This window comes from Pocillopora verrucosa, chromosome 10 (assembly GCF_036669915.1).
Source record: "Pocillopora verrucosa isolate sample1 chromosome 10, ASM3666991v2, whole genome shotgun sequence".
Taxonomy (NCBI): Eukaryota; Metazoa; Cnidaria; class Anthozoa; order Scleractinia; family Pocilloporidae; genus Pocillopora; species Pocillopora verrucosa.
In genome coordinates, this window is record NC_089321.1 from 19690714 (window position 1) to 19718694 (window position 27981).

A 27981-nucleotide genomic window follows, 5' to 3' on the forward strand; every position below is an offset into this window, starting at 1 on the left:
GGCACTATGAAAGCTAGGAACTTTTATTATAAAACTGCACAATAAAACAAGCACTATTTTCAATTGCCTCATACATACAAATTAGGCTGCAAACGGAAACTTTGGAAGTGTAAAAAATAATAATAAATACCCTATTAGGCTGAAGGCCTACTTCACAAATATCACATCAGAACTCAATTAGAAACATCGTCGTCACTTAAACCTCTTCTTGTTGCGTGACTCACACGATCTATGCATTCCTCGTAAGGAGGAAATATTCTATATCTGCATCAGCTTTGATAATTTATCTTTGCATTACAGTTAATTCAGCAATTCACAATTTTGAAAATCTTTTTCGAATTATCATATGTCTACACGCGCAACTCAAGTAAACTTTTCCTTTTCCAATTTTCTTTTTGTCATTCAAATTGTCGTGGCCCAAACTAACACAATTATTGGGGCGACACAACAAACCTACGGTTAAAACGTCTGGTCATACGAAAGAACATATTTCGAAGTATTATTAGATAATTCCTGCACAAAAACAATTTTCAGCATTAACCCGTGGATAATAATTATCGAATTAATACTATTCCTCCAAGCCCGCTTTTCCCCGCCCCTTCCCCCTTCGAAACACAAATATACTTGTTACCCTCCTCATCAATGCATATATGAGCACTCGCCAGATCTGAATTCACAAAACAAAACTATTGCAAGAATGTTGTCTAATAAAGTGATAAGCTCTGGTAGCTTAATCCACTTGGTAAGGCGGCCACAACCGGTGAGGAAATTTTGTCGCCATAAATAGCGAATAATCCGATCGATAAACGCCGATCATAAGCTGCGCAAGAAGAAAGATGCGAGCTAGGCCGGAAATGGCTCTTTGAATAGCCAGGCTTACACAAAGTACTTCCTACACGCAGGAGTATTAATCTATTTTGGAGTCACTCCCTAATTTTCCACGTAACATTACGGGATTAAAAGCTTCCATAATATCACTAAGACTATTGGATAAGTATTAATCAATACCACCTCGCGTAGAAAAATTCAATTCTCAATTCTTTCTACCCTTTTAATCTACTAACTTTAAGTGTCATCTCTTTTAGTACATTTGGAAATTTGCAAATCAGCAGCACTTCGCTATGCGTATGAGCGAAAATGGACACAAGATGACGACCAAAGTAAGGCTTTTCAGCATTTTTTCTTTTAGAGAAGAGCCATTAAATGTCTAAATTTTATATCCCATCATGTTGAGTCACGTTCCTCCCTCGAAAGCAAGAAATTGTCCTTAAAACTCTACTTGTTTTTTCCCTTTGTGTATTCTTTTTTCATCCCTGTCTCTGTGCAAAAGCAAGCAAAAATGATCATAGAAAACCGGGGAAAAATTTAGGAAGAACAGTAATTCACCAATACAAGCAAATTTACCCTAACATACAAATTTAACCAAAATTTTGTAAATTCATGTACGAATTTTCGCCTGTTTCTCTTTGGAGTCTCTAATACACCGGAAATTGGAGCCTAACTACCATTCAAAAATTCTCCGTCGTAAATTGACGCAAAGATGAATTTTGCCCCCTAAGTCCTCTTTCTACCCTCCCCGACGACAGTGCTCTAACTTGCTGTGAGAACAGAATTTGTTCTATATTTTCTATCATCACTTAAAGAGCGTCGTTCATTTCTCGACAGTCATAAGGCGACAATTCACTTTGCGTAAAATGCTTCTGTAGCCAGACGTTGAGAATCATTTTCAGACCAATTTGGATTTTGTGTAACTTATTTCCGGGACAATTTTCTCACCACAGCAGGAACAAAGCTTTTCACAAACATTCTACATGATACACATGGGGAATTGTCGCTACGACTTGCCAGTTTTAACATGTCCAATCAGACTTTTTGTCTTAAAACAAGTTTGACTGACAGATCACTGCATTGAAAAAGTTTCCGATTCCTCTACAGCGAAAGTGAGCTTCTCATGGAGTTCTTCATACGTTCGATACAGTGGGAGATCCAACCGGTTAAAACAGGTATGAGCCCTGTCAGAAAAGAACAAAATAGTAGATAAGTAATGGCAGTAAGATCGGTGCCCTACAGAACGGGCGTTACTCTGAAATCATTACGATTCTTTTTTCGCGTTTTTCAGTCACACAAACACACGCACGAAGCGAGCGCGAGGGGCGGGCTACGCGCACGATTCACCCTTAACGTTAGCCTTGTGCATGCCCAACCTGCCTGATATGGGTGGGGAAGGAGAAAAAAACTTAATAGATATCATGAAATATTAATATGGCAAGACGGAAAAATACCACAATAGGAACATAAAAATCAAATGGAACGAGAATGGGTAAGGAAGGAAAAGATTGGACGGGATTTAAAATGAGCGACTGCAAAAACTAAGCCCTTATTTTTCAAGACTCATTCATTAAAAATATACCAAGTTTGAACGTACCTTGGTAGTTTTGTATAATCTCCCCATCTCTCAATGCAAAACTTCCTTGGTCCTGTGCTACCTCTCAGAGCAGCAAAACCCTCGTAGGGGATACTAGAGGTACCTGTTACAAACTGCAGTACGAAAAGAATACACCTCTTAGTAAGAACATAATACGATATGAAGGCCCTTAGAACGGAGCTGCCAGCAGACGCAGAAATTACTTCAAGAATTTTTCTCAAATTTTTCTTTAGTCTCGTTAGTCGGAGTGCCGACAAAAGCTTAACCGTAGCGCCAAATAGTCTGGTAAGCTTCAAGTGTAAGAATATTAGCGTATGATCATCAAATATGTAAAATCTTGCAACAACCCTTGACATTTTTTTTTGAAGGGTCATTCAGATGTCTGAGTTTATCTGCCACCATGCCCTTGGAAAGTATATAAAACAGTTAAAGACGGATAAAACTAAGAAAGAGCTCAGTTAGGAAAGATCAACGGCTCAGTCTTAGTCTATTAGCTCATCCCTGAGGAACAAATATTACATTGTAGAAAAACAAAAAACTGTAACAAAAAAACGGTCGCGACGGAAATTCCTGGTAACAGAAGTCCTACATAAAATGGATTAATGGATTTGACAGAAGTGCTTAGAGTTTAAGCGCGGATTACAGACTGTTATTTTTGGTTTCTGCGTCGTACATCGAAAAAATCTCTCACCTAATTTAGAATTTTCTCGACAGTGAAGACATGAAAAATTTAAAATATTTGCATACCATCGTTAAAAAGAGCAACATGTCAGGGAGGCAGAAAAACTTCTGATGTTTCTCGATCATCAGTGACGGTTGGCCATTATAACGATTTTGAAAATCACGTAGATAGAAAAAATCTAGAGTCGTCGGGAACTGATCCCTGATCTAACTCTAACCCTAACCCTCAGCCTGAGGAGAAAGTCAGATTTATGGCAGCACAGTAAGGCGATAACGAACATCAAATGAAGTAATTAAGCGACTCGTAAAAGAATAAGTTTCAAATCATATAACAAAACTTAATTTTTTGTACCAACCTGTAAGAGCCTTAACCTCTGTTCATTATCAAAAGATCGAACCACCTTCCAGAACCATTTTACCACCTTGTGATTACCATGGTAACCTGAAACGTAAATAAGTAACATCTAAATGTGAACAATCAGGTGTGATCCATGCAAGACATCCGGAAAAAAAACCATATTTTCGTCGAAAGCAGTTGTGTAAAGAATGATTAACTTATGTAGCATTAACAACACTTTTTGATCACTAATCTTTTTTTAATTATGTTTGACGACAGCCCGTAATCATTTCATACCAGTCATTATCAGGAGTTTCATCAAAAGCCAGTTATCGACTGCGCCGACCAATTCGAAGCTTCAACAACCCCTCGGCAACCCATGGGCAATTGACTGTCCCAGGGAGGGTGTGATTTTTGGGTGTGAATTTACTTGGGTGAAATGGGGAATTAGAACCGAACTGTCAAGTCTTACGAGCGGAATACACGTTTTATCTTTTAATATGGAGTGTTAAAAAGTAAGGAGATCACCTTGGCAAGCAGATGACTCAGAAGAAAGTTTTACAAGAAAATCAAGATCGCTGAACTTAGCCTTTTTACAAAAACAGTGGCCATCAAATCCGTACCCTTGGGTGGGGCATTTGAACACAATTATGACCCGAGGGGGCGACAATTTGGACGAACCAAACTTAAAAAGTTCAACTTCCCGACGAGTTTCGGTACTCGGTTCGGTTCGGTTCGGTTTCCGTCGAATTGATCGACGCATTACCGCCATCTGTTCAGTTTGCGAGCAGGCACCCGTGTTTGGGTTTCGTCTTACGGTACAGCCGCCTATTACAGCATCAACTGCCGTTTACGGAAAAAGTTATTGAAACCTCTGCCATTATAGTGCCATCATGTTCATTTCTCGACTGAGCGCCTTCCCTCCAGTAAGTGCCCACCGTCTTAGCCTAATTTTGAAGTAAGCACCCGATGAATGTAGAGTTTTCATCAAAAACTAAAATCAGGGTGATAATTTTTACAACTAATTGACATTGGGGAGGGATTGACATTTTTCCTCATCAAGTAGACAATTCGGTAACTGGTCTCTGGGTGGTGATGGTGATTTGACTCTTTTATTTACCTGAGCGATATTCAGTGTTCTTTCTCCAGTCTTCAATGTCGATATCAGCCGTCCCTGAGATAACTAGTTCCAGTTCCCGCGCATCGAAGAGATTGACCAAGTTAGCATCCAACACCTTCGGGAAAAAATGACGGCATGTCATGATTCATCCGGAAAAAAGGGTAATCAAACATGCCATAATCATAGTGTATACGATCTAAAGTACAAATAACATGTCGCTGATTGGCGAGTTTTTATGCCTTAAGGGGAGATTTTCTGCCCTTGTAGATAGCTAAAATTTCCCTGGAAAAAAACTTAAACGCACTCAATTCTTTTTGTTCAGCACACCAATTTAGAAAGTGCGACCACAGAAAACCAGTAAAACGAACCTCCTGTGGAATAGGGAATTGGTTTGAATAATCAAAAGCAAATATGGGTGTTTCAAGAAACCGAAAGTTCGAGAAATCGTGATTCCGCTGTGCTCTAAATATCGCGGTTCCATACCTCATTAAATCCGTTCACAATGCTTTCTGTTTGTTCCGCAACTCCACGTTCCACCCGCCACCTGACCATCTGCTCCACGTATTCGTGTTTATTGCTTTCTGTCACTTCAATGTTCTTACCATCTGGAACAAGTTCTCGTTCGGTTACCTGAAAAAACATACACACAAATAAATTCTTAGAATGATATAAAACGTTTAACGAATTAAAAAAAGACTCCATAATACGCGAATATTTGGTCGAAATTCCACTCTTTTCTCGAACTTCAGGATGTAATTCGTCCCTAACGGCTGCTTTACGTTTGCTTTTGTTTACGTTTAAGATTAAGATACCAATAGTTTTGATACTCAGGCAAAAAGCCTACTATATCAGACGACGAAACGGATGTGTTACTTTTTCAGTTACGATCATCACTATAACAAGTCCGCAGAGTTACGGTGACTCCAATCCAGACCACTCTATTTGAAATCTACCGCGCGAAACACCAGGCCACTCTCTCTCTCTAATTAAGCAAAAAAAGTCGCTTTTGATTCGCTTCATAGAGTTGAAAACTTCTGGAAGGAAATTGAGTTTGTCTTTACCTGCCCAAAAATCTCCTCACTAACAGTGAACGACAAATCGAGAGCTCCACTGATATCATTCTCCATCACCCATGTCATGCTCTGATGGAAGAGCGAGTCCATCGCTTCGACGTCACTGAGATCACACGGGCTACAAAAACACAATCAAATACAATGGGAACACTTCACAGAAGTGAAGAGCGTGATAAATACAACCATTCACCTCGACTCATCAAGGAGATTTTGTCGAGTTTAATCTACCACTAACTTCGTAGCACAGCAAAACGGAGTTTATCCAAGTTTCTGTGGTAAGACGCGACTATGAGTAAAGTAAGATAGTCCCCCACCCCCCACCTCGAATTTGGTCACGTTTTCTTGGTAGTTTACCATTGTATCAATTCACTCGAGAACACAACACCATGACCTTACCGAACCACACCTCGCTTTCCAGAATCACTCGAACCACCAACCAATTCACCGTATATTCTCTCATTGGAAATAATTGAACCCATTCGATCTTTTATCAATCCTCTCTAAAGAAACCCACTACGGATCAATCAGTAAATGACAGACACACGGAAACAGGTTTCTATTCATTCCAAGATCTTTCCTTGGTAAAATTCACGACGTCATTGTATGATCAGGTGGGGTAAAGAGGTTAAAGATTTTGCAATCAAGATTTCAGTGACCGGGATGGAAAATTTCCTTTGTTTGGCGAGACGAGAATGCAAGGCTGTGCCTAGTCCATCAAGGTAACCGAGAAGAATTTCTTCAAACAGCGTTCCCACTAGCTGGCCAATCCCGGCTATCAAGCCAATGTTAAAGACACTATCATTACTAACCTTCTCAGCAAGGCCTTGTAAAAGGGTCTGGTGAAAAATGCATCCAACAGGTGCTGATGTATGATGACAAGAGCAATAATTCGCCCACAGAAACGGTACCTAAAAACAAAGGCTCTTTTACCTCAGATGCTAGAGTAATGCCTTATTGATGAGTTTTGTAGTTAACGGTATTCGGAGGCATGTATCTGAAAGTTTGTGCGTGTGCCCTCAAAAGGCCTTGATTTATCACCACATGTTATAAAGGAGAAAAGCAAGGCACTTCGTTTCTCGAAATTAAACAAAGTCCTATGACTATAAAACAATGTTCGCGCAATTTGGTTTAGATAACCCTTTAATCCCCGAGGTTACGGGCATGTCGACAGGGGGGTGGGGGGAAAGGGGGGCAGAGAGGGTGGGGGTCCTCACTAAACACGAAGCCTATTGCATGGCCCCACTTGCGCACGCAAGGCCTCTTTGCAATCTGAATAATCTTTGGTGTGTCCACAATCAATTTGTGACGAGGCAGAAACAGTCTTACAATGCCTTGTTTCTCCAAGCGTGTTGCTTACAGAAACGATTTGTGAATAGATCAAGAGACCGAATATTTTGCCCCGTCAATTTTATACGCTGAGTAAGCGATATTTCCGCTCTGAAAAGTGCGGAGGGCGTGCGGGGGACTTCCCGGTCCAAATTTTCGTTTGGAAGGGCTGCCCCACCCTATTGCACCGCCTTTGCGTCTCCTCTGGCCAACAATTATTTACAGACTTCTGTCTAATTGACGAGAATTTACAAGAAGAAGAAAAAATCGAAACGAGTTGAACTAAAGCGAAATGCCCCTTCAAAACTCGGTATGCACAATCACAGAAGAAAAAAAAATCAACGCTACTCACCACTCGTGCGAGTTGTCCACATATTGTGATACTGGGCTGACTTGAACAGTGTACGTGTCGTTAGCAGAGTACTCAAAAAGACCATAATATGGGTTAAATACTTGACGGGACAAAAGAAAAAAAGAATTCCCTCGCTGGTCCACCCATAATCCAAGCTGAATAGGAAAATAAAGAAAATAGAGTTAAGACTGCATATTGCTACTGATATAGCACAATTTTTTATAGCATTGAAAAGAACCAGGGGTTGTATGATGATGAAGTAGCGTTGCAGAAGATTTGTCTTGAATGCAACACAGAAAACCGGCCGCATTCCCACATAATATAAGAGCCCTGTTCCACAAGAGAAAGATGATTCAAGAATATAGTGAATAACTGGACACTCAACCACTAAGTAAATGGTTTAATCATATTAATAATAACAATAACAACAATTGATTACTATGCTTCAAGTTCTCTAACATGTTGCACTTAGAAACGATTTCTTCAAAGCCAGATGTCCATCGTAGTTTTGTCAGCATAACGTTGCTCAGTTGCCCTAAAATGCTTGCATGGAATCTTTGTGTATACTCGAAAATTCAACCAGAAAAGCTTATTACTTGTTACGTCCTTTCATCATTACTTTGGCTGCAAGTTTCTCCCGCGATTTAGCAACTAACACTTTCCACATTAGATTACCACATCTACTGCTTGATAACAACTAGCAAAGCAAACCAAAAAATCGCCATTAAAACGGGTACAATTCCAGTTGTTTGCACCGCAAACAATGTGAGGATAAGTTCTTACCCTTCCTCTCCAGCGAACTGGATCTCCAAGCGGTTCCTATGGAGCGCTCTGGCAGGCTCTTTCATGATTTGATCATAAGCGTCCTCTAAAATATGGTCCCTTCGTATACTTAATCTGCATGGAAAAAAAGGGACATATCAATTTTTAAAACTAGTAAATTAACTTAATTCTTACAATTAGGCCGTAAATTGGATTTAGGGCATGGCAAGCCCACAAAGCAGCTCTTGGCGCATTTCGAATTAGGAAGGAATAATAAAGGAAATGATCGATCACTTAAGAAGCTTTTCCTTGCCAATAAATATCCTTGTGAATACCATAGGGGATTTATAGAAACAGTATGGGGAAAATGCATCCTAATATTAGGGCTTCAAGGCTTTGAATATTGAGAATTGAGTTCAATTAAATTTTCTATGTTTTTTCCTCTTTATGTTGTTCAGAAAGGTTTACCGAGTTCAAATACTTGTCAGCAAATGGTGTACAGTCTAACCTCGATTATCCGGACATCGATTAACCGGACTTTTCGATTATCCGGACTTTTTCTCCGGTCCCGTTTTTTGCCATGAATATTAATGACCTTAGATGTTAAAAACTTTAGGAGGTAAAAAAATTCAGAAATTATGTTAAAAGTCAGGAAAATTGCGTTTAAAACAGCGCATTACAAGGTCGAAAGATCGAGCGCTCGGAGACAAAAAGAGACAAGAAGTACTCTAATGCGTTCAGCTGAATTTTGATTTGTTCAGTATTGTTTTGTTGCTAAGCTGAGCGTGGGTTATGTAAACACACGAGACGATCATAACTCAAAACGAACATGTCTACGAAGCGAAAGCGCTCTGTTGAAGCAAACTTTTAGAATTAAAATGTTTTATCTTATTTATTTTGTTTACATTGTCTCATTAATATTCATATTTTCGATTATCCGGACTCTCGATTATCCGGACTATTTACCCTTGTCCCACCGAGTCCGGATAATCGAGGTTCGACTGTACCAGTCTGTCCAAATAACTTACTTGACTTTATTGGGTCCTTGTCCAAAACCCTTGTGGTAGAGCTGACGATGAAACGAGCGAACTTTAGCCTCAAAGTCACGTTTGTACGGAGCGGGACTGGAACTGGGCAGTGGAATCTACTGATTGCTCCTTTTAGTGAACTGTCCGTGTTGGCTCTTGACCGAGTTCCGGGAGTGGCCTGACTAGGCAGCGTGGACGCGAAGACGAAGGCTGGGGGGTATAGGTTCAGATGTTTGTTCGACATCTGGTGGGGGAACATACGCGACAAATTGCTCTCTTCCATCACCACTACTACACGGTGAAGTGGAAAATTCTAACGAAAGGGCATGTAATTTAATAAACAAAGAAATAGTCTAAACACAAGCTGAGATGAAGGCTAATTAAACGATGTCAGTCCTGCATATTCATTATGTTGCTTTAGACCAGTTTATGAGTACCTCTTTAAACCCCCCCTTGGTGATGGGAAAGGTCCTTTAATGCATAATGAGGGGGGGCACCCCAAAAAAAGTTAACGATACAGAAACCGCAACCAAACAACCCAGAGACCACCACGAAAGCTATAAGCTAGTCCTCTGCATTACCGATGAAACGCCATGTAGCCAATTTCAGAAGGGTTAGAAACAAGTATTAGCAAGTACCACGGGAAAGACAAATAGAAGACACAAACATCGAAACAACTTTTCACTGCGCGTATCTTAAACGTGACTGCAATGGGCTCTTTAAATTACCAATGGAATATAAGGCGAGGACCGTTTTTGGGGAATAATTTGTACCTTTTGGACCACGGGTTTCCCAGTTATTCAAGGGGATTGGGATAGGCGTTATCCACCCTTCTTAAACTGGGCTCGAATCTATTTCGATCTTTTCATTATCTATTATCTGTGTTTGCTTATATTCTCCATTAGGTTGTAATATTTTTCCGATCCGGGAGTCGGAAACTAAAACAGTCATCACTATAAGAAAATATTTTGCGGTCTCGAACATAATTTCGAGACTCCATCTCTTGGAATACCTTAATGTGCCTCATCATTTGCTGTGTACTTTCAAATCAATTATCCTAAGGCACATTATGAAAGTCGAGATTGTTGGAAAAAAGTCGTGTCAAAGGCCCTCCTCTCCCTCGAAAGACTTGTACTTGTTATTTCTTACATTTAGCTCTGCAGAAAAAAAAAATATCATTAAGCTTATCACCAAACAGCCATTAAGGCCAAAAGAGAGAGATGATTGGAGACATCCTATCAGCAAGTATCCCTCACTTTAGAGTGGGGCTTCTAGGCAAATATCATTGGTACTTGGTTTTTGAGAATATCATCGAATGTTTGGTTGGGACAAGAATGCACAAACAACTTGTGGTTGTAAGCTACGTAAATGAAAAACAAAAAAATTAAGTCACCAAGGTATGACTGCAGATAAAACAAAGGTTCAGAGCTTTGCACTTACAACCAGGATATTAACAAGTACGACTTCTCCTGAAATATCTTTACAAGTCCCGAAAACAGGTAATGAGAAGGCACTGACTCCCACACCTAAATTATCAGGTAGAAGTTTTTGCTCTTGAGGTCTGGACACCAGGAAATTCTAATTTTATAACGTGACTATACCACGTGATCTTTAACAACATGACTACTTACTCATTGGCGTTGAAATACCGATGCTTTGTCGTGCATGGCGCTGTTGGTGAGCGGAGACTTGGCGGAGTGAAACGCGTGCCGCGGTCGAGGCTGTAAGAAGAGCGGAACACAATGTTGAAAATGAGGTAGGTAGTTAATGAAAATGTCTTCGATCATACCGCGAGTTGTGGAGAGCAGTTGTTGATCTGACTGTTGATAAAAGACTAACAATTACGTTGTCAAAATAGGATGCCGATTTCTTTTTACGTGATTTAAGCTGGACATGAGGTTTTTAAAAAGGAAAATTCTACTTACTTTTTACCTGACAATCGTGAATGTTCCTGACCAAACTGAGATTCACAAAACGAGTCCTGAATAAGGGCCTCACAAAGCCTGGCCTTACACAAGCCTTTTTAAATCTTTCCCACATTATAAAGGTCATGCTTTAAGCAACACACATTCAGTGTACAAGAACTGATAGTTCCTCAAAGATGACTTAGAAAAAAAGATTGATTTTCTTGGAAACCCAAAATCAGCCCGTCGTTCAGTTTCATTTACCGATATTCTACCAATCCAGCACCTTTCATGTCCGTGAATTACACCGAATGATTTATAATGCTAAAGAAAAACGAAAATAGAAGAAAAAAAAATGTATGATTTCATTCGCAAACCAACTTGAACTTGCATTATAAAGAGAAAGGATTCGCTGGTTGGGAATCCATCGACTGCACTAAACAATGTACAAAAGTGACCAAGGGAAAGTGTCACCACCTGAGTCAAGACAAGATGAGGACTTCATATTTACTCATAAAAAATTACTCTTTCCCTGACTTCTTTTTAAGTCATAAATTTTCCCTGACTCAAAGTGAAATTTCCTGACTACTTCCTGTTTATGAAAAAAATTAGTAATTCCCGGGCTCTTTCCAGACCAGTAACAACCATGGCTAATATTTCTCCAACGAAATACCACAGGAAAGGTTAAATATGTCATCAACAAAGCAGCATACCTCAGTTTCAGAGCGGTTTCTCCTGGGCAGGGTTTCTTCCACGGGAAGTCGCGGATCAATAAAAGTTGTAGTCCGTGAATTGTGGTCAATAAAATAAAGCTGAATACAGGAGAAACAAAATGCTCAAAAAAACTTTCAAAATCTCTAGTTTCATCAGCTTTACAATTTTATGATAATTTACAGCAAAGGCCATGCTAGAATTAATGTTATTATCATCCTTATCTTAAGCAGTATTATCACTATTCTTATTATCATTAGCGTTAATATTAATGTATCATAATTGGCGACTTCGAATTGAAAATGTACTTTCTACATGCGTGTCACTTCTCTATTGTGAAATCAAGAAAACTCAATTATCAGAATATTTTGAGAATGTTATTGTGACTCGCCAAAAAAGGTTACTGAGCACAAGAAAAATAAACTGCAAATAGCATTGACAAACTATGTTTGGTTTGAGTTTTTGTTTCTTTTTTCACAATGCGTGAACCTCTTTCTAACTGACCATACTTGACTTATCAAAAGGAAATGGAAAGTGTTTACAATTTTCTGACTTCCAAATACGTGTTCACAAGAGATCACGTTTAACGAGTCTAGATTTTCATCCCCACTACAAATTATCAGCATTTCTGAGCATGAAACGGACGCCGCAGTTGTTATTTTCCTGGATGGATGTCTAATCAGTCATACGTAACTTCCCCTGAAATGAATTAATTTTCCCTATCAGGTTCTTTTTGTATCCATGTACGGCCCGGGTTTTCAAAGGGAGGATAACGCTATCCACAGGACACGTTTCTATCCGTCGGACAGTGAAATACGCTTTGTTAACACTTATCCACTGGGTAGCGATTTATCCTTCCCTGAAACAAATAGGCCCTCGGTGGAAAGAGGCAAAATGTTGTAAAGAATATAATACAGTGACCCGAGGACTGGAACCCAAACCCTTCGATCCAGAATCCTGTGCGATAACCACTACGCTACCGTATCTCCCATTCGATTTAAGCGTTAAAAATACTCTCCTTACACATACCCGTCCAGCCTGATCGACTTTTTTATCCCAGCCGGGAGGCATGTCCATCTGAGGATCAGCAAACTGATTCAAAAACCTGACAAGCTCGACTTGGTGACGATATCTTGAAAGAAAGAAACACAATTGTTTTGGAATGAAAATCAAATATACAAAAGTGACTGGGAGGAGACAAATTTGGCTAAACATTTATAATTATATAAATTTTGGTAAATTAATTACCTCTCAAACTGACTTGGTTCGCTTCTGATCTTTGAAACTATTAGCTTTAACATCTGGCTCTGGAAATAGTAATGGCCCGCAAGCTGAAAAACAAAGACGCAAATCTCACATGACGATAACTGGATGATATTTCTACCGTACTAATGTCCATATAAATGCTCTATTTCTGTTGTGAGATGCTATTTCATTACGTTCACCGCAAACGATACTAGAAATTCTAATTTAACACTTCCTATCACACAAAGAGTTTATACAGAGACAGTAAAACAGCACTCGAGGGCGAATTCATACGATAGGCCATCTCGCGGATATGAGAGAAATCGACGATTATCTACGCTACCATTCCTCTTAGGGCGATTTCAGACACCCATCACTAAGATCACGACAAGGCCCGATTTATCTCGCCTCATTGCTGGCTAAAGTAGGGAGGATTTAAACACTTTTGATAGCTGGATGTGATCCGAGAAAAATTTTAAAACAAAATCGTCACGATTGGCGTGAAAGTGTGAGGCCCAGCGCGCCCGTGTCGAGCGACGAAGGAAGTCGCTCACCATTTGTCTCGTCTCCATCGTAATACACATGAAATAGTATGGTGCATCGCGGGTTCTACACCTGATATAACTATTACGGTATATTATGGCTTCTTAAAAGAACCGGTAACACAACTCAGCATACTAAATACATGTACATACTCCTTTACTCTTGAGAAAGTCTATCAAATCATGTCTCGTGAGGAACTTCACCGCAGGAATTTGAACATAATTAGTGCTTCTTGAAGACGCCGACGAACTGGACGGCGCAGAAGACGTCGACGGCGTGGAAGTAGACGGTGTCGAATTTGGAGTGGATGAGGTCGACGGTAAAGGGGTGGAGGAGCGAGCAGACGAAGAGGGCGGCGTGGAGGAAGGTGATTCTGTCGAGGAAGAAGGCATTGGTGACGAAGGGGACGGCGTTGCAGGTGGCTGTGCAGGTCTCGTGGAAGCTGCACCAGTTTCCGAGCTGGTATTGGCGCTCGACTCACCTGTTGTTTGACTCGCTCTGTTGTTGTCTATAGGTAAAGGTGGCCGTGAATGACGGCTGCTACGACCACGAAGCGTGCGGCGAAAGCTTTGATATCTGACAGAAAGGAGAGCAATTTAAAGTCAAACACCACCTTTCGATAAGATTAGCTGAATGTTTATCAAGGCAACCGGAAGTGTAAGGAATTTATTCCGTTTCCGCTTGATACAACAGGCTGAATTGAATTTAAAAAAGTTTAATATTCGAATAATTCGACAACAGTTCAAAGTTATTTTCATGTGTAAATGAATCACATGATTGACAACAACAACTGAGGGAACCTTGAATTGAGCACACCAAGAAAACCAGTGAATTTCACCTTCTATCCAAGCTTTGCCAATGCGTGTTCATGTCATTCATGTTTGATTCACTTCTTGGTGAATCTAAAAAATAATAATAAAAAAAGACTTTTAGGCCAAGAATTAGATGTATCTTACACAACCATATCTCGGCCAAGGTTTTGCAGGATAACGCCAATAAGAAAACTGTCAGTTCTCCTGAACGGTATGCTTGACCGGAACAGATTACCCCCCTCCCTCCCCCTCTCTCCTCCTCCCTCCTTCGCTCAGTAAACTTCGAATGCCCGCGTATAAAATACAAACAACTATATTTCTTCGCAAAACGCTTTGGATGAATTTGGACATTAACAGAGCGGTTTTCGAATAATAAAAATACAAAACCAAAACAATGGTTATCAGAACAGCCAGTCGCTAGAAAGGACAATAATACTAAGAGCTAATGAGAATTAATTGTTGAGGCAAACAAGTTTCGCGAAGCGCGGAGAACATGTTTGACCAATTCAGACTTGGTTTAAGTTTTGCATCTGATTGGTTGAGAAAGCGGTGCAATTCTTCTGGACCAACCACAAAGTGATGCAACGCAAAACCAATGTAATTTTGAATCACTTTCAACTCTCAACAATAATTGCTCGAATACCCAAAGAAATATAAGTAAAGAACACTCACTTCTACGTGGTCTGTTCCAAGTAGTTGTTCTGTTAACGTGGTCAATGTAATAAACTCTTCCATGAGAATCCACACCTCTCTCCCAATCTAACAAATAAAAATTGTCTTAGTTCAACGGTCCACACAGAAGGTAAAACAAAATCTAATCTCTAGCTGTATGGGCCACTTAGCTCGAGTGTCTTACTTGAGGGAAGAGGTTCCTCCTCATCAGGGGCTTGCTGCCCAGTCCGACCCTGCTGCTCCCTTGTTTGCTGTTGGTCCTGTATGGACACATGCACCGAATTTCCTTGTTGTCTCCTGCCAGAGCTTCGGCGATTACTGCTGTGACGATTGGCTTGCGTCGGCCTCTCACCCAAGTCTACGTCTGTAACAGAAGATGTGGATGCCGCAGGTTGGCTTACAGCAGGTGGTCTCCCTTGTGAAATCTGCGCTGAATTAGCAATATAAACTGCGAGAATGGATTGTATGGTTTCCCTGGACTGACTCACAGCACTGGTAGATCTGCTACTGGACTCAAGTGAAGACATGGCACTAATAGTGGTCTCAGGATTCACTCTCTCAGTTGCACGAGACCTGGGCTGTTCTGAGTTTGATGAGGCACTAGCGGTGGCTACAACAGAAGAAACTGAATCTGAAACACTATGACCGTAGCTACGCGGTAAAGACTGCGACTCTTCGGAGATGTCCCTCGTTACGGTATACCCACCTCCACTACCGCTGCTACGTCTTCGATTTCCTGACAGTGGTGTGACTCTTGCCGAACTACTCTGCCTGGGAAAGCTTGCGCTAGACTCACTAAGCAAATTTCTACTTTGCTCTGTAACTGGTGTTGCGTAAACTACCGAGGATGAATTCGTTCTGCGATGAGCTTGTGGTTCATCAGGCAATATGGAGGCAACAGCAGAAACGCTGCCCCTTTGTAATGTTGATGGAGCAGATGAAGGCTGCCTGCTTTCGTTCATTAGAGAGAGGACGCGCTCGCTTGATAATTCTCTAGATGTTGAAGATTCCACTCCATCTCTTGTGTTAGAACTAACTGCAACAACAGTGGTCGCCGTATTTCCCTCCAAGACTGAATCTGGAGACGGTAACGGAGTAACCAAAGCTGGGGTTTCAACAACAACATCTGCTACAACGACAGGGGAGGTTCCGTTGTTTGAAGAGGACGACGAACTGCGCAATGGAGGTAGAGATAATGGCACCGCCACTACGACTGGGGGTGACACACTGGGAGATACCTCGACACCTGAGGTCGCTTCTAACACTGGAGTGACTACTGTTGTTGTATTAGATAGTGACAATACACTTGTGTTTGTCTGCTCAACTTCAGCATTAACAACCACACTTGAAAGTGCAGTTGGCTCTGTGACTCGTCGAACCAATGACGGTCGAGAAGGCCTCAGAGAATTCTCTCCTTGGTTGGCTCTTGCAGCGAGGCGTGCCCTCTCTGCAACCTGTCTTGAGTGCGCACTTCTTGGATCGCTACTGGATCGCGACAGTCTCTTACTCCGAGGGGGCCTTTGTGGGACAGCGCTATCCCTGTCAGACCCTTCATTGTTGAGCATCAGCGCCTCTGGGGGTGAATCCACTAACATTTCCGAAGCTGACGCAGACTCTAGTGAGGTGGCATTCAAGCACACAGGTTCGGAAGCCTCCACCGGAAGGGTTACTGACGATATCGCTGAGGTAGAAGACTCTGAACCGGAAGATACCGTGTCCTCAACAGATGGCTGAGTTGACTCGGAAGCCGAAGAGGTCAGTGACGGGCTAATTTGCCTACTTTCCCCAGCAGTCTCAATTATCATTGCACTGTCATTACTCTCTTCTTCGGCTTCATTTGAAAATATTTCTTCTACGTACTCGAGAAGAGACATGGGCACGTCCCTTTGGCTACGATCCCGTTGCCTCAAAGGTGAAGATGTTGATTCGCGGTTGATATCGGAGCCTTCTGCCTGCAGCTGAAGGTTTTCTTCAGAAGCAGCTGACTCTGCTTCATTCAACACCGCGGCTACTGAAGGGCCGGGCGAGCACTCAGCCACACGTGATGATGCGCTGGACCCTTCAATGTCCTGCGGTGGTGACAATGCGTGATCATCTATCTCCTCATCTATGAGAACACTATTGGCATCTTCTAGCAAATCAGTTTCTCGAACAGCCATTTGATTTTCTACAGAGCTATTTTCAATCAAAGCTGACTCTGTTGTGTTCCCACTTGTCAACACATCTTCCATAGAAAAGTCTGAATTATGTGAACTGTCCTGTTCTGTTCCAACAACAACAGTCTCGTCGGTAGTATCCATTTGTTCAAGTTCGTCATCTGATTCAATAGTTGCATCTTGTAGAAGATTTTCAGTTGAAAGAGCGATACTCTCCTCGCGAACTCTCTCACTCTCTTCCAAGATCCTCAGTGGTGAGTCGTCTGTCAACTCAATACTTCCGATACTACCTCCAATACTGGGTCTTTGTCCTGCAGCAGAGAAAGCCATCTCCACCTCAGATGTGTTGGCTTCATTACCTTCTTCTGGGATTTCCATAGGCTGGTGCTCCACACCTTGACTACTCTCCAGTGAGGTTAGTTCTGTTGCACCCTCCTGGCCTGACGCAGCATCCACGTCATCTAGTCCATCACGAGAAACTTGACCTTGATCAATCGTATCATCCGGAGATACCACTTCATCAGAATTTCCTAAGCCACCAGAAGCCCTGTTGGCATCTAGAGTTTCTGCCTCCGCCAAGTCACTCCCACTAGAAGCACCCTCACTGGTTGTTCCTTGAGGGCTTCTTGTGACGTCACTATCATCTAAGGGAACAAACTCCTCAGCGTACATCTCGGAGAATGGTCTCGACTGTAGTGCCAATCTCCTTCGAGCAGCATCACCAAAGTTATTCTCCTGTTCAACAGCACCCCGAGGAGAAACAGGAGATGCTGCTTGGTCCACGGGGAAGATAGTCTCCAGCAGACCATTGCTGGAGTTCAAAGTAAGAGGCTGTAGAATGTTAGGTGCGGACGACGTGAGAGATGGGTTTGATAACGTGCATCTTAAGTTATTTTGCTGAAGGCTTCCATTGGATTCACCGTTAGAGGCTGCGTTTGGTGGAACATTTTCCTGTTCGGCAGAAACAGCATCTAGATAAAATAAAAGAAAAAAGAAAAAAAAAAAGAGTTAAGGTCGGCTAAATAATCACTCTATGAAAAGAAAACATGTAACTGTAAGGTAAACTTTATTAAGCCAGGGTGGCTCTCTCGGCTAAATGGCTGTTATTCAGAGGGGTCCTGATCGGGGGCCTATATACCTATATGATCTTGGGCCCCTGTTGGCCCAGGATTCAGTAATACAAGGACAAAACCCACCGAGGGACCTACTATACGTCATCGAGTTTTCAGTCAAAGTTTCGTTTGCATGTTTCTATCATGATAATTCAACACAACGTTCTTTAATTGGAAGTCAGCCTGTCGTTTCGTAAATGCCGTTTCCATTCCATTATTATGAAAATTCAACCACCGTGAGATTCTGGGGTAAAAAAATTTTGAATAGGAATTTTCAAACATGAGGATACATACATTTGTGTCCATGCCATTTCAGAGTAATTACCTGAATTATTAGATGGTTCAATAATAGTGATGGTGAGTGTAATTGTGCCCTGTACTCTGTCTGCAGGTGTCCTTCTACCAAGTGATTTAGTGACCTCTTCTGGCCTGTCAAGGGTAAAAAAGCATAGATATATAACTTGACCTACATGTGTAAAGTAAACAAAATCCAAACGTACTTTCCGATCGTGCCAACTAATGTTCAATAGACAATATAATTAAAGACAAACCTGGTAAAACTGTCTCGAACTGGAGCGATCGGAGCAACCATAATCGTCCGAACAAAATTGTGTTTGCGCTTAACGATTGTTTTCCTATCATCGCCGAATTGTCTAGTTTGAGTAGACTGGGACGATTGGGACGATTAGGACGATGTGAACGATTTGTTGGGAACGAAGCCTTAGCCAGTCCATGTAGAATCGCATCCCGAACGGTCACGTTACGTATCATTTTGCCACTAATAAGTTTTGTTTGTACAAGACGTTATTGATTTTAACTTGAATTAATGGTTTTATACCATTATCAAATTACCTGTAAATATCTGTGATATTTCCGAAAGGTATAGTTCAGTTAAGTTGACTTGCGAGTAAAGAGTTTCGAGTTGCAAAATTTTCGATATGATTTGAATGGGAAATAAAATCATTCGATCGGTAACGATTGTCGAGTCTATAAAAGTCGTCAAGTATTTAGGAATTAGTTGTAGAGGGTCATTTCAACACACGATTGTTTGCTAATAAATGCTCCTTTCATTCATTCACTTCTGCTTATCTAAGGAGTAGAAACTTCTTAAAGCTTTCGCGTTTTTACTACAATCTGAATTTTAATGCATAAATCAACTTAGAATAGAGCTGGAGAATATTGTGTTAGTCGACCAATTTAGCCCAATCATTACTTTAATGGTAACAAAATGAATAACAGTAGTAACAGATAGCAGTACAGACCTATTTCTTTGGCATTCAAAAAGATCCACCAGAGGAACAGTTAGTTTCCCCAAGAAGCGGCTAAAGGCAGGCCGCGTCCCAGAAAACTTATTCCGTACTTCGACTTCTAACAGGTCGTCTGCACCACCCAAGAATACAAACTCCTGAAAAGGATACAAAAATCATGGTACAGTACACGGAGAAAAACTATAGAGGAACCAGATTCATAGCTATAATATTAGATAAGCAAGTTCTTTTTTCGTCCCCCAGTAAAGAACCTTGAGGCTCTTTTCATTTCAGTACCAAGGTCCTCTGTTTATCAATAATCTCAGCTCAGACATTCAAAATTAAAAACTTTGAAAACTTTGAAAAAGCAAGTTGAAAAAAGACCCTCTTTCTTATATCCTTCTTTCCCTCCATTCTCCTTTTTCCCTTATTTCATTTTTCCTTTGTTCTGTTTTTGTTTGCTTTGTTATTTTCATTACATCATGTTACCTATTTGCTACTGACGCTCCATTTTGTTGCCAACATATATATGTATTTCCAGTCAAGGAAGTCCGTACTTTATACACCTCATGGTTTCTTTGAGCTTCCTCAACAAGTTAGCAAAAAATGAAGACATACCGAACTTTATGTCTACAACCGGCAGTAGTAGCTGTAAAACTTTTAGGATGGTGGTTTACAAGGGTATTTCAAACTCAAGAGCCACCTTTGAATTGCAATTGTAAACTTGCAAACTGCATACCAACCTCGTTAGTCCATCTTGGACTAATGGTGTTTGTTTCTGATGATGTCTTGGCAATCTGTCCGTGATGTTGTTTCCATGACCTGAGATGTCTTCTTGATGGCATGATTGACAGCTTGACATATGGGCTGGGCCTACCAAAGATGTTTTTCTTCAGGCCATTTGCCTGTAAACCTGTAGGAAAAACCAGGGAATGTTTAATTCCAGACCAGCATAGATCATGGAAGCTCATATACAATGTTTCTGTGAAGTTCACATATTTTTAAATGCCCTCATGCTCATCCAGTTCTATGGAGTTGATACGCTGATACATGTTAATGTCCACTATTATGCATCAATAACCAACGACACTGTAACATTTATAGGGCTGGCTCCATGAGTAAAAATTATGAAATGAATACCATATGATGACAATTGACAGTCTTATGTAGAAACTCGATCTTGAAACTATTGAGAATCTTGGATCCAGAATCGAGGCTCAAATGGATAGCAGAAGCTCTGGACACTGGAAACTTTGCAAATAGGTATTCTTGTGCCAGCGAACCACACAGACATTGTTTAAGGAAATTTTATAGGCAGCATAAGCTTGGCTTGGTGCTGGACTAGCCCCCTTCAGCATTTCCCAACACTATGCCACCTCTGAAGGTGGACCCACGGAATTTTTCCACCTCAGGAGTGCTTGCTTTAATCCACAAAAGAAAAAGTCTCCTGAGGTGAAGCCTAATACTTAACTAAATCCTTCATTATTATAGTTTTTCTGGTTAATATAACAAAAGTAAAGATTGGCATTGTTCTTAGAGAAAGCTCAGATCTTGAACTTAAAAACTTTGCAAATACAGGGTTTGAATATTTGATAGCAAATAACTAATTGCATATTTCTTATCAAGTATCACAAATACATAATTTATTGTATTTACCTGCAATAGAAAATTCCAAGAGGGTCTCTTCTGGTACTAAAGACCCAAGGCGTGGCCTGCCATGAGGTGAAGCAAGCTTTGGAAAAAAACATAACACCAGAATTATAGCTAGTCATGTTTAGTTTCTTGTACATTTCACCCATGATTTCAAACTGAAAATTTTCCTTGTCACTTACTGCAGCATAAGGGTTGAAAATATAAATTGTAGGACTGATGGCCTTCACTGAGCTAGTGCTGCCTTGTATGTACTTGAAAATGCACTTGTTTTCCACTGGGGAATAAAGATAAAGTGTAGTAATCGTTAACCTTGACACAAGATAATATGCAGCTGCAAATTAACATACAGTCATGTAGTTTGTGGTGCTGGGTCACATAGTCATAGTCAATATCCGTATTATTGCATGCATATTGCACATTGCATGCATACTGAAAAAAATCCCCATGGGCGCAATGGTATGAGTGGGGCCAGAAAAAGCCATACAGCCTCGCCAAAAGTAGAAAGAAAGAAAAAGCCAGAGCAGCAGTCATACAAAAAAATGCTTATTGCCTGAATTAGTTCAGGCTGGACAGGAAAATAATTGTTCTTGGCACCCACACGTTGCTGCAATCGGCCTGAACATCATGGCCTCAAGAAAAATATTTTCCTATTCAGTCTCCCTATTTAGTCAATAAGTACATATAATGTAAAGAGATCATAAGAAAAGTCATGAGGAGATGAAACAGCAATTATTACACAAAATGTTAAATTGCACATTCATGTTTTGTTCATGTATAATGCAATGTACCTTCTCCAAGTGTTACATCTCTGTTTATGGCCCATTTTATAGCTCCTCTCTTGGCTCCAGTTACTCCTCTTTGCTTAGAGTCCAAATAGTTTGACAGTGATGTGGGGCCATCTGAAATTCAATGAGACAATAATTTTTTTTTATACCTCACAAAGCTGACAATGAATTTAATAGTTAAAAGGTCTTGATGGTCAGAGCTACATGCATGATCTGCCAGAGGCCAAATATGTCTTCAAATGTGCTTAAAATTCAATTATGATGTCAAAATTTGGACTCTTGCTTAGCAACCTAGCCATTTGACATAACAGCTGAGCTAATAGCTATCTGTTTGGAAAAGTCAGGAGCCACAGAAATAGCATTCTGGACCTCCCCCCCCCCCCCCTTAAAAAAACTGAAGTAATTAAGACAAGTATTGATTATCATTTCTTTTCTGGCTTCCATGCAATCTCTAAATTCACCATTTATGGTAGATCTTTATGTTTCATCATTGGTAATTACTTTTTTGTTGTAAAATAGATGTAATAATTGTTAAAAATGGTGAAAACTTAATATGCACCCAGCCTTGAATAAGTACCCATTCTCATAGTCCATACATTTAACAGGAGCACAAGGGGCTTAATGGTGGAGGAGGAGTAAAGGAGTAAGAGGTGTTTGGTTTCTCCAGCACACATCTCCTTGAAGGGAATGAGACTTTGGGGACTTAATGATTCATTAAAAATCCCCAATTTCCAACAGATTTTCGTTGGAAAATAAAGAAACTGAAGGAAAAGAAAGAAAAGAACAGTCTAGTCATTAAAAAAGCTCTTTTCTGTAGTTTTTGTTTTTATTTTTCAAGCAACAATGTGAAGGCTTATGCGCCAAAAAGTAAATGAATAGAATGTGTGCAATTAATTAAGGAGTTTTAGACAAATATTTTGATATCCCAGTGTGATAGCGTGTTGTGGTCGAATTAATCAGATAGTTTCCAGTTGGAAAAGAAGTAAGGAAAGTTCTGTTGGTGATTCAGAAAGTATTTTCCTTATTTCAGGAACTGAAAAAGCTACATTTCCTTCCAAGTCAAGACCCTCTCAAGCAAACAGATCCTCTTAAGAATTTTAAAAACATTTCTAAAAAGCTTCTGTGAAGGTTTCACATGGATTAAGAAGCCACTTGTATGCAAATTGCCCTGCAGGCCCAAAACAAAAATATATTTTACCTCAGTCCACACAAAACAGTCAGTGATCAATATGATAAAAAATGCATCACTACACAGTCACACAGAAATCACGTACATGGCAGAATTAAGCATCCTCATGGATATCATACAAAATTCATCACTTGTCTGTTATTATAAAAACCAATATTTAATGGACGAACATGCAGATTTAATTAGCCTGCTATATTCACTACAGTAACTCAATTGTTAGAAAATAGGTGGGTGATTTTCAAGCCACTTTACTAATCAATTTGACAAAGCTCAATTTCTTCTTGTACAGTTAAAGAACACAAGGTCTGTGATTGTGCGATAGGATGAACTGTGTATCAAAAACAGCCAGTGGTATTCCTTGATTGCATGACTAGCCAGAGTGGCTCAAGAGGCTTCTGTGGTTTTGTGTTTTTTTTATTCTCAGTATGGTTGGTTATAACACAATAAACATTCCACACATATTTTTGAAATTCACAGTTCTTTTATTTTACTAACGTGACCGTGCATATCATTGTCCTTGGAAGGTTTAAAAATAACAAAGTTTGATGTCATGAAAGCCAAACATAGTTACAAACTTACGTAAGAAGAACTGTCCATTAAGCACTTTATCATTTCATTGATTTCATCAAATCCATTCACAAAAATCTACCAACCTGGTGAGAGTTAATCATACAATCTTGATTTCTTTCAATGAGATTCATTGATTTTTTGCGTGAACCATAAAAATAGAAGCAATCAAGGTTCATTTTTATGTTTATTACTACTACAATATCTTTTGTTAACCTCCAAAACACAATAAATTTATGAACATGCACAATCTGCCGCCAATTAACTTTTTTTTTTTTTGTGGGTGAAAAAATATCATCAATTCATTACCACAACAGTAGGGAAAGCACTCAAAGATATATTGGCAAAATTTTTTGATGTTTATTGAAATTTGGAAATAATTAATTCACTTTAAGAGGGTGAAGATTTTAAATAGTGATTTCTTGCACTCAGATAGTCAAACAATGTCACTTTGTCACAAGAATAAAATGAAACTTCCTCAGATTTCATGGGAGTTATTTCTATTACTTAATCTGGCTCAATCTATTTTTTGTTTTAATAAACATCTTAAAAAGAAATTTAGAAGGAGCTTCTTACAGATTTTTACATCTATCCATTTGATTATTATACACTTTATATGCTTTCTTGATAAATGAAATGTGTCTAAACAATAAGTCAAACCAAATTAAATGCTCAAAAAAATTACAAGCATTCTCTCAAGGTACATGTTGTGTTGAATCACCTTTCAATAATGGAGAATTTGCTGTATGAGTTATTCTTAGATGTATAGAAACAGTATTACAATTTTAATAAGGTAAGCAATCAAGGTTCATTTTTATGTTTATTACTACTACAATATCTTTTGTTAACCTCCAAAACACAATAAATTTATGAACATGCACAATCTGCCGCCAATTAACTTTTTTTTTTTTTGTGGGTGAAAAAATATCATCAATTCATTACCACAACAGTAGGGAAAGCACTCAAAGATATATTGGCAAAATTTTTTGATGTTTATTGAAATTTGGAAATAATTAATTCACTTTAAGAGGGTGAAGATTTTAAATAGTGATTTCTTGCACTCAGATAGTTAAACAATGTCACTTTGTCACAAGAATAAAATGAAACTTCCTCAGATTTCATGGGAGTTATTTCTATTACTTAATCTGGCTCAATCTATTTTTTGTTTTAATAAACATCTTAAAAAGAAATTTAGAAGGAGCTTCTTACAGATTTTTACATCTATCCATTTGATTATTATACACTTTATATGCTTTCTTGATAAATGAAATGTGTCTAAACAATAAGTCAAACCAAATTAAATGCTCAAAAAAATTACAAGCATTCTCTCAAGGTACATGTTGTGTTGAATCACCTTTCAATAATGGAGAATTTGCTGTATGAGTTATTCTTAGATGTATAGAAACAGTATTACAATTTTAATAAGGTAAGACATTTGATTTTAAATCAATTTGTGGAAAAAAATCTCTTGAGGAAATTCAAACTGTTTATGGAGTATTCTCCTTAGTTTTTTATTTAGACTATAGGCCATTGTTTAGACACTAGTCTGAAACCCTAAAATTATAATGCAATCAAAGATGCCTTTTGAAACATATCCAGCTGACCTAAATTAATTCAAAACAATTGTTCAAAAATTTAATGATATTTAACAAAAAACATAATGTTCTATACTCACATGTAAAATTTTAAAGTTTCATGAGGAAAGATTTTTTTCCTTGCAATATGCAGAAAATTAAAAAAAATCAAGTTATAGCATGTTATGACACAGGTATACATTCAAGAACTAGATAAATGTTGAAATACAAACATTCATTAAAACCTAACACAGGGAACATTCAACTGTTAAAATTTTTATTCAGGAATAAATATCTTACGAGCTGAAGTTACCTATTTTAATGACTTTGAGAACAATAATTGTCAACTATGTATATATTTATGTTCAATTTGTGCTTAAATTTTCTTTGTGCAGGAATTATATCCCCATAATCTATTAAAATCCAAAGAACACATGGCCAACTGTACAATGAATGGCCATTGATAATAGAAGAATCAGAAGTAGATTGTTGAACTTTCACATATCTACAAATCTAGGAACAATAAACAAGATTACAAAACAGAAGGATTACTTTTCTCTTCTACAATAAAATCCACATTGACCAGTTTTTAAATAATAATCAACACAATGAAGAACTCTTCAGAAACAGCGCTTGTCAAACACCTTTAGAAATGTTAGTATTTTTCCTGAATTAAAATGATAAATTAATTGTTTTGCTTTTTAGAGGATGTGGTTTTTAAATGTTTAACTGTTCACCTTTCACTAAATCAGATTTCTTCAATCAGATACCTTTTGGCGTAAGTAGGCCTAATTATCAACGACAACATTCTTGTTCTCAATTCAAAGCACTCCTAAAAAATTCGCTGTTGACAAAAACATAGCAAATGAGGCATCTGTAATTGAAAAGCGCGCTTTTTAGCACAATGGCATCATCAAGTGACTTCTTATAAACAAAGTAAACAATATTAATGGTTACACTATTTCCATGTGTTTAATTCTTCTTTAAGATCAAAGCAATTCCCTATATTTGCTCTTGTGAATAGGTAACCTGCCACTCATTATATCCACAAAATTAATGAACAATCTGCCACACATAGTTTCAGAACTCTGCACACATTACAGTTTGTTCCAGCTGTGATAAAAATAAGGCTTCTCCAAAAGTACTTCGACTACTAAGTTCGGCGAAAATTTCAAGGCTTCCTCTCAAATAACTTCTACCCGGTGTGATAATTTGACCAGATGTGCATTTACTTCAAACTTCGCGGCTATAAGTTTAATATGAAAGCCACCAACCTCGAGGAGAAGTAAGCCAATAAAATGCGTTTCAAATGAAAATAGAATATTACAAGTAATCGTAAATTGCACGTAACTTACAGTTCGCACTTTGAAGTCTAGCATTACAGTGAAGTATAAATGAAACAGCACATTAACTTAGACTATTGCAAAATAATTTTGACACGAGAATGTATACAATATAACTTTAATAGTGAAACTCGATTAGCATATTATCACAAGGTATTGCTACCGCTTTCTCATTTAAAATGGTTATTGTGATTTTCTACCCACCTGCCTTCAGAATTTCGCCTATTTAAGATCGTTGGACGCAACAGAACTTATCGACACGCATTACATTTTAGTACTTTCTGACAAAGTAATCCCTCTACCAGAATAGTGTGGTTAGTTTTCACAATGCTACAACTGCCAAGACGTAAACAAGATGTAAGTTTCAAACCAATTATAAAAGAATTTCCATATAGTCCAACTGTACTTTCTGTCTCGTAATGCCTTATCTGTACTTACACCCGGAACGAAACCACACTGTAGAACTGTCGGGTCGACATAACACGGTACACAATCTCCTTTCAGCTGACAGAGTATTCCCTCGATGATTACGCATCTTTAGCTAGCAACAATATTATTTGTGAGGAATCGATCGATCGATCGATCGATCGATCGCCCCTGTGTTTAATTGTGTGCTGAAGAAATTAACTTTCGAGATGTAACGATAGATTTTATAATTCAACGCCTGTCCAAAGGCGACCCTTATCTCTTTATACTGAAGCACGTTTGATGAAGCAAAAGCTAGGGTGCAACGAAAAGAAAAAAAAACATTTGCTCATAAACACTGTATTTTTGATCGATAAAACCGGGTGTATGCAATGGTGCAACGTGATATGAATCCCGTGAAGCAGATGAAAATAGAGCTTACCTAAATCAAAGAGACCGATCCAGTCATTAGCTCCACACTGCTCTCTGATATCCCAATACACAGTGACACTGTCTCCAACAGAAATCCTTGTCTTACTTAATTTAAGCATTGAAAAACCAGGTCTTCCACCGTCTCCTCGGGATTCGAGAAGACAATCTTCACTAACTGCCCGTCGTATATTCGCCGATGCTTGTATGTCGCTGCGTGGTCGGTACCCCAAAAGTATCACGTCGTTTGACGGCATGTCAAGCCCACTGCATCAGTAAAGTTTTCGCGGATCGGCCCGATCATTCCGCCGTCACAGGCACGAGATGGCTCGGAAGAATTGTCCAACAATGTTGTCAAAAGCTGATCACGTTCAATTAGTGCGCGCGCAATGCAACTATTAACCGGAAATACACGGTCTCGACGGAATAAAACAAAGAGACGTATTTCCGGTTTTTGTAAACATTTCAAAATGAATTGTTTTTGTCGCCTTCTTCGGTAAGAACTGCAAGCTTTAACTTCCATTTTCTAT

At 39.2% G+C, this 27981-nt stretch overlaps 1 protein-coding gene across 1 annotated transcript; it reads right to left on the reverse strand.

Moving 5' to 3' along the window:
- Positions 1-7: 7 nt before the first annotated feature.
- Positions 8-27973, reverse strand: LOC131778412 (uncharacterized). The gene is given in 28 exon segments (XM_066172950.1): positions 8-2012; positions 2426-2538; positions 3463-3548; positions 4564-4678; positions 5047-5193; positions 5625-5754; positions 6446-6544; positions 7315-7436; positions 7438-7458; positions 7460-7469; positions 8098-8211; positions 9105-9206; positions 10736-10825; positions 11037-11064; positions 11682-11820; positions 12749-12851; positions 12968-13050; positions 13660-14083; positions 14346-14409; positions 14992-15078; positions 15176-18118; positions 18585-18688; positions 19522-19664; positions 20250-20419; positions 21163-21238; positions 21339-21433; positions 21948-22058; positions 27465-27973. Coding segments are annotated over 28 exon segments (6075 nt in total). The 5' UTR covers positions 27709-27973; the 3' UTR covers positions 8-1900.
- Between the last annotated feature and the right edge of the window lie 8 nt (positions 27974-27981).